The sequence below is a fragment of the Toxotes jaculatrix genome, chromosome 7 (assembly GCF_017976425.1).
Source record: "Toxotes jaculatrix isolate fToxJac2 chromosome 7, fToxJac2.pri, whole genome shotgun sequence".
Classification (NCBI taxonomy): Eukaryota; Metazoa; Chordata; class Actinopteri; family Toxotidae; genus Toxotes; species Toxotes jaculatrix.
In genome coordinates, this window is record NC_054400.1 from 15809454 (window position 1) to 15825038 (window position 15585).

The window sequence follows — 15585 nt, forward strand, 5'->3', positions numbered from 1 at the left end:
CATTCTAATTCAGCTAATTACTAAATATCTGGAAGTAACCACTAGACAGATATCTGGCAATGTCATGTTGTGCAGCACAATCAGCTGACAGCTCTTTGCAGTAAAACCTGTGAAGATGAGTGTTGACTGCAAGGTTATAGAAGAGGTTATCGCAAACTCTTCACTGTCCATCTCACTCCAAGCTGAATCCTGAGCACTGCACTTAAGATGTGATCAAGTGCAGCAATTCTTAAAGTCAGAGTTTCCTTTTATCCAAGAACACTGACTTGCATACTGCAATCTTACATATTTAGTGTGTGAAGTTGTTAAAGAGAGAAGATTGACAAAAGGTTCTCATCAATGTGTATATTTTGCATGTTTGAAGTCATTATTAATGATACTTCACCTTACAGTGCGGCATTATTACAATTTAACAAACAGATGTCAACAGCAAACACGAATCAAAATGAGTTAAAATGAAAAAAAAAAAAATTCAGTCTTTTCAAACCACATTTCCAAAAATGTTCTTTAATAAATAGCAACAAACTGACTTTAAAAGCATCAGTAGCTCTCTGTGACAAATACATGTAGGACAATTTGACATCTGAAGAGCTGTCATCCCATTTTGTTTGCTGTGGAATATAATCAGCATTTTTAGATGCAACAAACTTTTGGGGGGGTCGATGCAATTGTGACAAACTCAAAGGGGGAAAAAAAATCAGTTTGAAATGTTTTGACAAACCATGTATCATTCGATCACACATTGTGATGTTTTTCCTTTACACTAAATGGCAGATAACAGAAAGAACTGATAGAACACATATACATCTGGTGTAAACGGTCCACATAAGCAAACACAAGGACAGACCTGGGGGTCTGTGGAGGAATCTAGACACACTCTGGGGCTATCAGGTCACCCTTCCTCCCGCACAGACACATTATGTCTCTCCGTGGCTACGGTGAGTGGTGACGGGTCTCCGTTTTTACATTATCTGAGTGGCAACCACTGGAGGTCCTGTTGTGCTTCTAGGATCGTACTGTCCATGCCTTGTTGTCTGTTCATTTCCCCAATGTTTCCATTTGTGGTTTTCGTTGGACTGCTACTGTAGAAACAATATACTAAAAGCCATGATGACACAGCAGCAAGCCACCCAGGGGCTCTTCCGCTCACCTGGAGAAAAGAAATAATGTAAAGTTCAAGGTTACATTGTTTCATTGATAATAAGGGAAAAGATATGACAAAAGGCGAAGGGCAGAAGGCAATGACAGACTTACCTATTCTGGCACACTTCCAGAAAATTCCTAGAAGCCTAAAAGATAAAATAATAACAAAAATCAGAAGCAGGGACAATTTTTGCCTTCATTTATTTTACTGGTTTGAAAACTTAAATGTATCTGAATTGCATTGAACCATTACGAAAGAAATTACTCCATTGTTGTGATATTAAAAGTTTAAAAAAGAGGCTGGGTGCTGTGTTGATGTATCAAAGTAGTGGTTACAGAAACTGCTAGTCAGACCTCTGTCGCTACTTTACAAGAGAACTGTGATCATGTTTCCACAAAACCCAGGAAGCCATCAGATGTCCAGCTCCATGTAAGGAGTGTGCACAGTGGAAGAGAGGGGGGCAGCAGACAAGTCTTTTTATCTCCAGTGACAGCTGAGGCAAATGTGGCATTCCACATTGGCCTGTGTGAGTGTGTCTGCAAGTCTGTCTGTTCATGTTTAAAAGCCAGCTTTCTTAACTTTCTTACTGACCAGATGGTGTCAGCATCCCGTTGTAAAATTTTCTTTTACCAGGTGTAAACGTTACACTGGCTACAATCCAGGCTGCTTCTTCTGTTATCATGTACACGTTTTTCTGTGCAAAAATCAGATTCGTAAAATTTGCCTGGGGATGTTATTCTTGTAAGATGTCAGGCCTGTCCCTACCACACAAGAATGATTTGCATAATGTGTGGCACCAAATCAATGCAAACAATGGCTCATGCCTTAGTCAACAAATCAATCAAGAGGGAAAACTATTAAATCATCCCATCTGTCACTCTCAGTCTCATGTGTTTGTCTTTAAGGGGATGCCCCTCCCTGCTCCAGTGGTGTATGTGTGTGTGTGTGTGTGTGTGGCTGTTCCTGGACTGTGCCAGTCTTATTAATAGTGAATCATAGAGCTTGTCCATCCAAGAATAATAATGATCTAGTAATGATGAAAAATCAAGGCTTTCTGCTACTTTACTCGCCTCAAAGAGGAGCTTCTTATTAGCTGATAAAACAAGCAAGTGTCCTTAGTAGGGACAGTTACAGAGGGACAAATTATATGACTGTACTATAAGTTGAAATAGAGAAGTAAAGTACTTGGAATCAACTGTTAAAATGGAAAAAGGTAATGGTGACAGGACCTTGAGGGATGGAGCAGTATGAACAGCACTTCCATAAAACAAAGATCATTTGCGTGTCTTGTAATTGCCTCAGCATTGTCAGTTTTTGCTGTACCATGACAGAGTGGCAAGCACTGAGTGTATTACATTTGGACATGACCGTTTTCAGTGTCCTTATTCCACCCACAGTCTTAGACTTAGTGCTTTATTTCAAGGCCATCTTTTCATTTTAACTTCCTCTTTGTATGCCAAGATTTTTTTTTCTTTCTACAGTGGAAATGGTAACATTATACTACAAGCCAAAACATACTGTTAAATTTTGACCTTACTCATTTGACAAGAAAACTTACAATATCATAATAATACACTTGACATACATTACATGAACAAATACTAGTCAGCTAAAGAAAAGAAGAGTGAACAAGGGTTTCTATAAATCACTTAAAGTGCTGCTTGGTGGTTCACTTGTACGTGTAAGTGCTGATGATGCGTATAATAAAACTCAGATGGTTTGGTTATGCGGTTTAAGAAGATATTGTTGTCCATTCAGAGAAACAAAGACAGGTATTTTAAGACTTCACTGGCAGCTTCATTGTTATGTTTCAAATAGTATATGATCATACCCGGTCTTGTTCTTGTCTAGCAAGCTGGGAGCCAGCGCTCTGATGTAGGCACAGGTACAGATCAGGAGGAGAATCACTGTTAGCAGCGACTGGAAGTTAAAAATGGCTGACTGCAAGTTGAAAGAGAATGACATATTTAGTACAGACATGAACTAATGCACCTTATCAACAATAAATCAAACTTTAGAACCCCTGAATACCCCTGTAGTTAAACTTCTGTAACACTGATGTTGTGCCATTTGTAGTGAGGAATGCTGTTGTAACAGCTGTTCATTCTGGTGGTGTGGGCTTGCTGTTTAGACCAGGTTAGTGTCAAGTGACTTTCAAAGACTCATCACCTGACAGCATGTTTTTTGATAGACCACTTGTCAGAATTATCCTTTTTAAGTGTATGTATGTGAGTATAAATTAGAATGGATATTAATTTAACAAACCTGTCATATGAGATTAGGACATCTCAAAAACAAAGACAAGAATGCTCATAGATTTAATCAGCCATTTAAATAGTTAATTACTCTCTTACTCTTAATTCTTTAACAATTACAACACTCCAAAGATACCGTAGGAAAATCTCATATGCACTATTCTCAGTTTGTAAACAACCTCGCAATGCCAATCAATAACACACACTCACTGTCACTCTCTCTCTCTCTCTCACACACACACACACGATCTCTGAACTATGATGCAGCTACGTGGCAGACACATGAAAACATTGCGATGCTTGTATTCACTGTATTCATTAATTAGTGATGCCTTTAGCCTGTGTAATCAAACGACTCACGCTGACACACGACCACATGTCGTGTGATGAAATACATCTCTAATATGATATTTACGAACCGAAAGATAATGTAGTAGCTAGATTGGCTATACTGTTAGCCTACCTTAGCTAGTCAATGCTAGCTGGGTAGTTTAGAATTTACTATACGTCCTGCTTTGCATCGAATCCCAGCTTTAGTTGTTGTCACAGTGTAGTGCAAACACAAATCAGACGTAGAATGCACATTTTAAACGACGCTTAAAAGAAGAGTAAAAACAGAAAAGGCGATCGTTTAATAAAAACAAACTTACCATTTTTGTTGGAAGTCAGAGCCACATCACACTTCCTGCTCTCTGGAACTTACGTAACGTAACCAAAGAGGTTTACGTAACGTACTTACGCGCCTCGCCGCAAAACCGCGTTTGCTGATTGGCTGAGAAAACGAGAGTTGAAAGTTGAAACGTCTGTTTGACACTGTGAGCAGAGGCAGCGGCAATGACTTCAGTTTCAAACAAAAATTACTTCGTTTGGACATCGAAGTAGTTAACCCACACAATACCGTAAGTCTGCTGAGGAAAAGTTGTGCGTTAAGGATTTTAATCCTCACCAAAACTACTGTGTTTTTAGTCCGACTGTCTGAAAATCACAGTACTATTAATGCAGCACGTTAAAGACTCGACGTCTTATCGGGTGTTATTTCCTGCTCCGATAACAAAGCCATTCTTTGTTCCACCATGGTGCATTGGCGAAACTAGAAATGTTTACCCGTGAAGTGGTTATGATATTATATTCGGCTGTCAGTACTAATAAAACCTGTGGTATTATGGCAAAGAGAGGGAATTGAACATCTGTATCATAAATCCTGTGCGGTGCCCTAAAACTACTTAAAAACTCGTTCATCAGAAAATTAACTGACTATGGCATCACCTAAAAATACAGACTTGATGGTTATAGTCTTTAAAATGTCACCACTGGTAACTTGAAATGGAGATTTGTCTTTATTTTTGACATTTTGTAGACTTCACAATTAAGCAACATAAATTAAAAAACATAATCCTCAGTTTTAGTTTTATAGAAAAATTTGACTGGTATTTGTAGGCTGATAGCCTAACATATCCTATTCTCTCTTGGTGATGTAAGACTGACATTTTTGTGGTCCATTTTTCTCTCAAAGTTTTCACAATGAAGTCCCCTCCCTCCAACCAGTCACGCATCTTGATTGCATTTAAACCATGTTTCATATCCCCCTCGACCCTTCCTTCCTAGACACTCCTAGAGAGCTCTTCATGTAAGAAGAAATCTGTCAGATTGTAAACCACACATAAATAATGTTTTGCATATTTTACTATGAGAGTGTGGATGAAAACTTGGTGAAATAAAAGAGACCATGCCATCTCATTGAATGGAGATTCTGGTTTCTAAGAGCAGGAGATGAGCAAGTGTAAACTTTAAACTGAGTCACATTCCTCTTAATGTGATAAAGTTTTATAAGTTTACAGTACACTGACCAATTTAGGCTACAGTATGGTACATGCATGCCTGATGGCTGCAGTCAAACCAATGCTTGATGCAGCCTCAGTGTGTGCTATCTTCATTTATTTATATTAGAGAGAACATCAGGACAAACTCTTTTGCACATTTGCATAACAGAAAACAGTGGTAGAAGTTTGTTTAGAGTTTTGATTGTAAGGAAAGTGATACTGGCAGTGACTGCAGTGGCGATGGTCACGTGGTTTCTATGCAGTTTTGACCATCAAATAAAGTAATGGAAGCAAAGCTAATTATACAGTGTTATCATTATTCTTGGATGGACACAGTGTTGTGCTTTCACAGGTTGTATTGTTCCACGGTCTCTATACGTTTACACAGGCCTAATCTTCACTGAAAATTGCCATAAATTTGTGCCTGAGCGTGGCTTAGGTTTTCACAACAGTAACTTATTCCTGTGTGAATACTGGAGATGTGAAAATTACTTTTTATTGTGCAGCTGAATGCAGAGCTGAAGTTGGTGTGATAGCTATTTGGCTGTGCCTCACTGTTTGTTCCAGCAGACTGCAGATCACTTTCTCTTTGCACACAATCGGTGCTACAGTTTTTCTTCTGAAATATGTTATTGACTGAAGTACTATTTATTCCTTGTGTGATTTCAGTGGAATTTAAATAATGAAAATGTGTGACTTATCACAGTACACTATTTAACATACATTTTCTGTGAACAAGGACTCCTTTAGGGGAGAGTGGCTTGCAAGACTGTATAACTTCTTTAGCTAAATTATGTTGCCAGCAGAAGTTCTTTCATTGTTCAGCTTCTGTTCTTATGTTATTTTTCATCAAAGCTGGCAGTAGAATTACAATTATTATTCCAGATTATGTCACGGCAGTGTGTTCACTCTAAGGAGCTGTGAGACAAATACATTGTGGTAGTCCATGTTGGACACATAAAACACTAAGGAGACACATTGTCAATGATATATATAGTGTCGGTCTGAAACTTCTTGCCATCCATGTTTTTGTTACCTTTATGATGGCAAGTATTTCAGAAAAGAGTTGAGAAAACGTAGTTGCAACAGAAGGCACATCTTGTTATACAGTACCAGCCGGGGTACGACCCTGACCCACTGCATCACCTGGTTTTTATGTTGAGACATGCATTAGGCACGTTATGGTGACACTTCACTAATTCTGCCTCTGACATGATCTTGGTTCAAACCAGTTCATACACATTTTGACATACAAGTTATAGCCTTTAGGCCTTGATTTATTGTTGTGCGTGTTACATTTGCCGATACCGTTTCTGTTTGTCAAAGGGTTTCAAATAGCCAGCACCTGTAGGGAATGAAGACTGAAAGGCCAGGGCACAGCATGCTGCTTTTGGACAGTGCTGCTTAAGTCCCTGACTGATGGTCAGCCAAAGACTTGTCCTTTTCATCTTAAATTGGAGAAAGCATGAGGTGAAAGTCCAGTGAAAGGAAAGCGAGAGGTCTGACCTAATTGTCAGGACCCATTAAAGAGACAGTTAACGGCCTTGGCTATTTCTACTCCGTATGAACTCCTCATTTAAGACACAAGATGCATAATTAGAGGCTCTCTTTGTGACTCATTTGCCTACTGCTTCCTGCACACAGAGTTATGTCTTGCAGTTTTCATATGCGGCAGTGCAGAAGAAATGACAATGAAAAGGTTGAGCAAAAAAATTACAGAGGGCGTAAGAAAAGAGGTTGATGGCTGTGTGTCAAAGCTGCAGGGGAGCTTTGGTCGATGATTTAAGCATTCCAGTAATTGTGTCTGCTGATCGAGCAACTGACCAGATGCTATCAGGAAGACTTCAGGATTAACTTTGAAGCCTTAGCTCAACTCTCCATTCCTGACAGACAGCGCTGTTTATTTAATTGGAGTGTCCTTCTGTCATTACCACAGGGTCATCGTCCCTGCAGAACAGATGTTACAGTAACTAATGAGTAGCTGGGCTCACTTTATGAGGTTAAAGTTGAACCCTTCAGCCCCCTCATCTTGTTCAGCCCCTTCATCTAGCCACACCCCTTCTTGAAACACAAAGGGTCAGCTTCAATCTGCTGCAAGGATCTTTGTGTATGTGCATATATTCATACACTGGTGTGTATGTGTGTGTATGTGCGTGGAGACGTGTATGTCTCATTTTGAATAACCTTGACCAACTGCTCTGTCAACATCCACGATGGGCAATACAAAGAAAGAATACAAAAAAAAAAAAAAAAACGTGCTGTCACATCATAACTTACAGCACAGTGTCCGAAGGCACTCATTTTCATTTTTTCCAACATGTCCAGCTTGGCTAACTGCCAATTTAGCTGTCCTTTTCCCTCCGTCTCCACACACTTTGCCCTGTATTTAAGCAGGGAAGATGTCCGACTCACCTCTCACTTCACGTGGAAGCAGTAATCACATGTTCTGGCCTGGACATCCGTAATCAAGTAAAAGTTTCTCAAGCCTTTTGAGAAGAAAAATGATGTGTAGCCTGTAAACCAACAGGACAGTCACACGGATCACATTGTAATCCTTAGATCAACATCTGTCGTAACTAATCTTTTGAACGCAGGCTGTTTCTGGCAGGAAACTTAAATTTAACAGCAGAGGTGAGTCAGGTAGCCAAGACATTACATTGCCTGAGGGCAGGGTGACATTACCAAACAAGCTTTCTCAGAACATGCATCAAACAGCGTAGTATTGGCAAATAATGATTTAGTTTCCTCATATACAGTAATTCTAAGATTGTGGAACCCACAGGTTTTGCTCATTGTGGTCTGGCAAGGCCATGGATGAATTACCTTGAGGTGTTTTAGGTTGCAGCAATAGATGATTGACAGTTCTCTCACGTCAGTGCAGTCCCTTCCATGTGATTGGACACATGACTTGCAGGGCTATCATCAGCCTTTGCTTCCTATTTTCAATCACTCTTCTGGAAATGTCACATTTCTCCCAGTTTATCCACCAAAATCTGAAGAAGTGTGAGGTGTTTCATGTAATGTGTACCGATCATAATGTATGATATAATGTGTATGTATGATATAATATAAAGTGTAATGTAACTTTAGCACCAGCAAGGCTTGATAGTTTGAGAGCTATCAACCTTTATCAGTCCTTGAATGGATGTTTACAGATTAATCTGGTTGTGAAAACTGAACTAGTTTGGCTGTGTTAGGATGTCCTAACTTTAAGAAATATCTGCACTGCATATCTTTGGATACGTGTACACGTTAAATTAAATCAGACAGCAACTGGGACTTTTCGGTAATATTCCCCTATTTCTCTTTAACAGTATGTAATTACCTTGTTGGTGGTCAGGGAGCCCACACTCCCACACAAAAACCTGCCAAAACCTTTTAATCTCCATGTGGTTGCACTGACTCAGAGACCCCCTCCCCCCTACTGAAGACACTCACAGGGACTTTTATTACCAAATCCATGTAGTCAAACAATGAGGTGCATTGATGCAACTAGAAGATTAACACAATCTTACAACATCAAAATGGACTGATAGGGGGGTTGTCACGGCAGGAGGCCCCAGGACCAAATGCTAACAGGAAAATATCCCGAACGCAATGCAGAGAGCTAATTTCTGGAAAAAAGAATCACAATAGCATCTTGTTAAGAGTTTCTGAATTCCTATCCCATCTTTGATTTTCTCTAGGTCTGAAGCCCACACGAGAGACATGAGCGGTACAGTCCGCCAGATCACAATAAACAGTGATCCAGGTACGCCCTACTTCCTGCGAGTGGACTGGGCAGTAGACCTGGGTGCTGGATTCACACTAGCTCTCACTGATGGCAACTCGGCATGGATCGGAGAAGGTAAATTGCAAAAGGACATCACGACACAACAACACGAAACACAACATGTTTGCTGTGACTTTGTCCACAAATCTAGGCTCATATGTACCACAGAGACTTACATCTTTTGATCAGTTACTACAGAGGGTTGTCACCAGGTCTACCATTCATCCTGCTCTACATTTTGTGTAGGCACCTGGCTGATCCCCGACTCATAATATTACAGCCGCTGGTCCCATAACCAGAGGGACAGCAGTGACCTTGTTTAATCATCCCTCCTTCACTCCTGTTCTGCAGCTTACAGGTGTATAAAGTAGATTAAACTCTACAAGGCTAGTCTTTGTATGTGCAAGTCAGTGTTCAGTGTGTGTGTCTGTGTGGCTACATATGCAGATTCTGTGCAAGGACACCTGGAAAATAACTGCTCCCTAGTTTTCTATTGCTGTCCATCTGCAGAGTTGACAGGCAGAGATGGGGTTGTGACAGCTATGTACGGGCTTCTGGGTCGTCAGTGTTTCTGTGTTTGATGTGTTAATTGGGACCCTCAACCCCGTGTGAGCAGCTGTGCAACAGCTGATGACATTCCCCCTAGTTTCTCCACATGCTTCTCTTCAAATCGGCTTTCACATGCATCCGTGCATTACTACGTAATTTATGTTTATAGTTTTGTTCTTGCAGTTAGCTGTCACCCCTTTGCCCTCTGTCCGGTTCCTCTTAGTTGTATGACTTTAACATGACACAAAAATGAGAAAAATGCCTTTAAGAGAAAACAGAATGTTTCACCAACACCTTTGTGTTCAGTTTCAGAAGACGAGGTGACAAAGGAAGCCGATGATTTGGGAGTCACAAGGGAAAAATATGTTGAGGATCTTCTTCAAGCACTAACAAGAATTGAAGAGGGAAGAGGAGGAGGAGGAGGAGGCGAGGAGGTGTATTCTTTCCACCTCACTCCAGATCACTGTCGCCTCTCATTTCAGAAGATCTGTAATGGCATCTCGGTGAGCAAAAGCTTTGGATAGATTTTTATTATTGTGTAATGAGTATAGTGAAATCGCCACTGTTACCAGTAATGGGAAAGAAAATCGATATGGTTCGGCTAACAAAACCTTGACATTTTTTAGGTTTAAAATTTAATATAAGGAGCTTTAAACAAAGTCGCACAAGCAGCAGCTATAAGGCTGTCTTCTGACAGACAGGACAGTCACATCGAATAAAAAAAATGCAGCCCCCTCATTTATTTCACTGAAGCTGCTGAATTGACACAGCTGTCATGCCAACGCAGAGGGCATTAAAAATGCACGGTTCTCTAGAAAGTTGAACCTGGCTCAGCTTTTGCTGCATCGTAATGCAGCATCATCTGGCACATTGCCCGATCCAATGAATGCAAATGCACGTTACTTGCAGACGACTTATATGAATGCCTTATCTCTACAGTTTACCACAGTTGTCTTTGCTGTGACGAAAGATAACTGTAATGCATGTTGCTGTATTAACTTTTTGGCGGCAAACTTTCAGTCTTTCTCAAATTTCATTAACTTATTTCTCAAAAGACAATGTTCTGGGTTGTTTTTCATTGTCCCACCAGTACCTGAAACAATGTGCCTGCACCAACATTGCCTGCAGGTGGTGAAAGTGCCAAAATTGCAGCAGTTAGTGTTTATTTTGCAGATTTGTAGATGGAGTACATCATCCTCTCTTCCCGATATAAAGCACAAGGTTGGACTGGAACCGAAACCTCTGGCACTGTGGCTCTCTACTTGGATAATTGCTGGAACTTCAGGGACACATCATACATGACGTGTTAAACCGTCTAACAGAAGGATAGCACACTGAAGTGGGCAGTTTGAAAGGCAAGGAATCTGTTAAGGAATATGCTTGAAGATTAGTTTTAGAAAGCTGTCATTCTTAATTATGTAGAAATATCAGTGGTTCACCCTCGAATTCCACATCACGCACTTACCTCTTGTCACTGCTCCCTGGGGATAAATGCATCTAACGACATACAACAAAATAGAAAGGAAGTCTTATTTTTTACAGGGGGCTGTAAAAAAGATAAGGTTTATTGTCTTCCTACATTATAGCAGAATTAGAAAGGCTTGGCTGCCTGCAGGCTGTGGTGGAAAAAGCCACAGATAAGAATCATTCAGTTTGTTGCCAGTCATTCGATAACGACGGTATGAGGTACTTGTCTAATGGCTACAGTTTGTAAATGTGAAGAGAAAGAAAGGTTTGTTGATTGACAGTTGGTTAAATGGAAAGGTGGAGTTGGCTTGGATTAATGTAAACAATCACTTCCCCACAGTCAAATTACAGTTACAGTGACTGACAACAAACTGAAAATGTACAGAGGCATGTATTGCATACTGTGCTAAGGCGGTTCCTACGCAGAGGGTGACAGGTTTGATGGAGTACAGGTCATGCTGCTTTCAGTGGATTTTGGTGTTATTCTTCCAAATTGTGAGAGGATGCTGTTGCCTCCTGGGAGCATTTCACTTGGGGTCCTGGCACTGCTGTGCAGGCAGAGGAGACCAGAGGGAGAAGGCCAGGGGGTTAGGAACACTGTAGAAACCATAAAACCCTGATTTATGGACAGGGCCGTTCCCATCTAACAATGTTCAACAAAGGCTGATTAGAGCCTTTTTCGTTTTTTGGGGGGTTTTTTTGTATTTTTTTTTACTCCAGCTCCCCTTGGCGTTCTTTGTCTCTATGAGTGTGGGCCGTGTCTACAAGTGTGCCTGTGTGTGTAAGTGTCCCTGTCTGGACATGTGCAGACATTCTGTTGGTTTTAGACGACGCTGCCAGGCTGTCAACCTTTAGGTTACATTCTGGACAAATCGGTTATTTTTGGTAACTTTGTCTCATGCAAGGACTACATCCCATACTGAAATAATGACATAAAGATATCAAGATTTTTTTTTTTTTGTGGATGCTGTCTCTTTCAGACTCAGAATAAAATTATCGACAATTTACTACTACTTGGGATACCACTGGGCACAACCCTAGTGGTAATATTAGTTAATTAAGACTTTTTTTTAAATCGACTTTTGTATTCCTTAATTAAACAGTTTCGCTGGTTTTGACATGACATATGTGAGCTCTCTTATTTGTGTAGGTTTATTTCTGTTTTGCTTTTTTTTTTTTTTGCACAGGAAAAAACTGTTGCCAAAAGGAGCAACTAGACCACACAAAATGATTGACAAATCTGTCCAGCCCCAAGTGAACTTTCTAAAAATTTAATCCATGCTCACATTGTTGCTCTGACAGTAATCATCACTGTGTGTGGTATGTGTCTGGTAGACACACATCTGAGAATCCTGTGGGACTATTTGCATTAAGTGCAAACTACCACTCTTGTCTAACACCTGCTTCTTTTCTCCTTTTTTTTCCTTTTTTTCTTGCTCTCTTGTATGCCTTTTTTTTTTTTTTTTTAACATGTCAGAGGTTAAAAAGTGGAACATATTTTCCCAGACAGATAATTTGAGGGTGCAGAAATGACCAAAAATGAGCCAAGTTTCCTTTGGGAATAGAAGAAAGGAGGGTAGAGACGAAACAGGTGGTGAACTTAACCTGACATTAATATTTTATGAATATGACCCCAGAAGTTGTAATGATGAATGTAATTTGGGTGTTTGTTGTTAAACTACTACTAAGCAGGTGTTTTACATGGCTAAGTCAGACATTATCTCCTCCTTAATGTCTATTTAAGTACTAATCTGTCATTGGTGAAAAAGAAAATCCAGTACTGACACAGAAACATAATATTCTTGCAGATTAAGGGCTTTGGACAATGTCAGTGGAAATTACAGATACTGTGTGTCTGTTTAAGATTACCTCAATTTGGCTTCCAAAAATGAGAAAACTTTTTTTTCATTTTAGTGTTTTTATGTAGGCTTAATTGTACATTTGCTGACATAAGTCGATTACACAATTGTACTACGATCCTTTGGTCTTGGAGCATGGCTTACTTTATTTTATATCAGTCAGTTATTGCCTCCAGTGCATCTGGTTTAGATTGATAAGAAGTGCAGAATTTTTTGAAATACATGATGTACAGCTGTGACAAACAATGAGGTGGTCACACAGATGTTTGATCAGTTATTCAGAGGCTCCCCGTCATTTTATTAAAACTGTCACTCTTCTCTTTGTGTATTGCTTACAGCTTAGTTCTTACTTCAGACCAGCTTCGGTCTGGGCAGACTGGGGACTGCAGTTCTTAACAGTTGTGGTAAATAAAGCCGCAGGATTCTGGATGAGTCTGTGTGGATGAATGTGACACTGATGGGTCCATGTTTTATGTTTGTCAAATAGAACTTGTGTTATTGTTCACTGGGGATTCCAGCTGTGCAGTGTGACGCCAGCCAGAAATTTCACTGGAGTTGTCCACAGTCTCTCATTCTGGTTAAATCATCCCAAATTGTGAAGTGTGAAATTGTACGAAATGAACTTATGAGTGTGTTTGTACACTCACAGCCTGAATTTGTCAACATTTACAAATATTTTGAATCATGCACATGATCCTCTCTAATCTGAGTTTTCAGGACTGGAAATAAAATTCAGTCCTGTTGATCGAACATTATATCAGGTACCGATGTAATGTAACTTTTACAGTTAGTCATTGGCTTGTTTTGTCTTTCCTGGCTTTATGTAAATATTTTTTTTTTGCTTTGAATTATTATTTGTGAGTGTTTTTAGCTGTTTTGTGTCTTTTTTTCTTCTCTTTTATATTTTGCAGCTTTTCCACTGTGCTTCGAGATCTGCTTTGTGGATCTTGAAGCTGTTTTTATTTTCCCAAACATCATCAAACCACATATCTAGGAGAAAACCCCTCTGGTGTTTTTAAATGCAGATGTTTGGTTCACTGTGCATAAAATTCACCATAATAATACGCTGTCAGAGTGGAGACAAATGAAAGGATCCCTTCATCAGGGTTTCCTTCCAGTTTTACAAAATAGACGTATTGTCAGCCCTCTGATTTTCAATCAGTTGTCAAACTACTAATTGCTGTATTGGAGCAGTTGTGACAGTGACATTGTTTTTGGATTAATTGTTTCATATATAAAATATCATAAAAAAGTGAAAAATACCAAACACAATTTCCTAGAGGCCAAGCGTATGTCTTCAAACTTGCGTTATCAGGCTAAATGTCCAAAACCAACAAATAATCATTTCACAATGACAGAAAATCCTGACATTTAGGAAGCTTAAGCATTTTGCTTAATAAATTACTTAATCAGATAACCTTAACTAACCCTCAATTATCAAAACAGCTGTAGATCAATTTATTTTTCAATCAGCGAATTTATTAATGGATTAATCGTTTCAGTACTTCTAGCATAGACTTGTATACTTTATAACACCTGTATAACAGAGGGTAATTTTTCACTGCTTCATCTGTATGCCTATGTCAGAGAGCACCATCTGTCTACATGTAGAGACTTATCCTTTTAATTGCATTAGTTTTATTTAATGTTAACAGTTTGGATAGACCATAAGAGAGATTCCCTCTAAACTCATTGTTGGTGATGATGCAAATGTTCAGTTCCTTGAAGTGGCCCAAGTGCTTTTATTGTGGTTTCAGAAAAACAAACTAAAATCAGCAATCATCCAAACACTAAAACACAAAAATGAGGACATATTGGTTACATGTTTGGCTTTTGCAGATGTATTTAAGTTTTTGTTCTGCTTTTAGTGTCTGGGAAATTGTGGTACAACTGGAAGCCAGATTTAAATCCTGACCACATTGAAGAGTCTGATCCGCCGACGCATCTCTCCTGCTGTCACCAGCAGCAAATTCCACCTCACACTAGTTTTTCACTCACTTTGTAGTTTTTCTCTGGCTAATGTTTACATTATTAATGTGAAATAACCTCAATAATGCATTCCTACCTTGCTGCAAACATCTCTGAACCCAGTAATCTCAGCAGATATCTAAGCAAAATGCGGTATTTTAAGCCCCCCCCATCTGCTCTCAGGTCAGGACTGGCACAGTAGCATGCCTGTTGTTTATGAGAACATTTGTGTTATCAGGGATGGACTTTCTGCTGTCGCCCCTCACTTCCTGCTCTTTATCTGGCCTCACGCCTCTGCATGGCGGATGAGGGAGTTGATTGGACAAGCTGATCTCTACTCGATGCCCACACTTCCCATTCTGAGCACCCATGCCCACCCTTGAACAGTGTCTCTTTGTCATCATGCACATAGTGCTCACCCACTCACTTCCCTGTTCTCTTGGACATAATAGTTATTTTCAGATAGAGAGAAAGAAAGAGAAAAAAGAAAGGGTTTGATCACTGACATGTTCATTATATTTTTTTATGATGTTTTGAATTAGGGCCCATGCAGGCATGGTCCTGGTCTTGCGTGACATTGTGCAAATTTTAATAAGAGCCAGACTCTTTGTTAGCAAAGAGCATAAATGAATATGAATTTTTCATCCTCTGAATTACAGTAATGTCAGTTTTATTGATTAGTGGGTATTGATTAAAAGGGGTTTTTGTCCTCTGATCCTTGGGAACAAACCTACAGCTGGTTAGGTCTCCA

The 15585-nt window shown here is 39.7% G+C and overlaps 2 protein-coding genes across 5 annotated transcripts in view; one reads left to right on the top strand and one right to left on the bottom strand.

Moving 5' to 3' along the window:
* Nucleotides 1–338: 338 nt before the first annotated feature.
* tmem167a (transmembrane protein 167A) lies at nucleotides 339–4136 on the bottom strand. Its single transcript, XM_041042696.1, has 4 exons — nucleotides 4050–4136; nucleotides 2976–3085; nucleotides 1255–1289; nucleotides 339–1150 (listed from the first exon to the last, which is right to left on the bottom strand). The coding sequence occupies exons 1-4, from the start codon at nucleotides 4050–4052 to the stop codon at nucleotides 1080–1082; spliced, it is 219 nt and encodes a 72-aa protein (XP_040898630.1). The 5' UTR covers nucleotides 4053–4136; the 3' UTR covers nucleotides 339–1079.
* A 40-nt stretch (nucleotides 4137–4176) lies between these two features.
* LOC121184809 (DNA repair protein XRCC4-like) overlaps nucleotides 4177–15585 on the top strand; it is a 29061-nt gene continuing 17652 nt past the window's right edge. For 2 of the 4 annotated variants that reach the window (XM_041042695.1, XM_041042694.1), the window contains exons 1-3: nucleotides 4177–4298; nucleotides 8906–9066; nucleotides 9847–10043. In XM_041042695.1, the coding sequence (XP_040898629.1) occupies nucleotides 8928–9066; nucleotides 9847–10043 (336 nt within the window). In that variant the 5' untranslated portion in view covers nucleotides 4177–4298; nucleotides 8906–8927. The remainder of the gene's footprint in view (nucleotides 4299–8905; nucleotides 9067–9846; nucleotides 10044–15585) is intronic. The other 2 variants (XM_041042692.1, XM_041042693.1) reach the window with 1 other exon arrangement.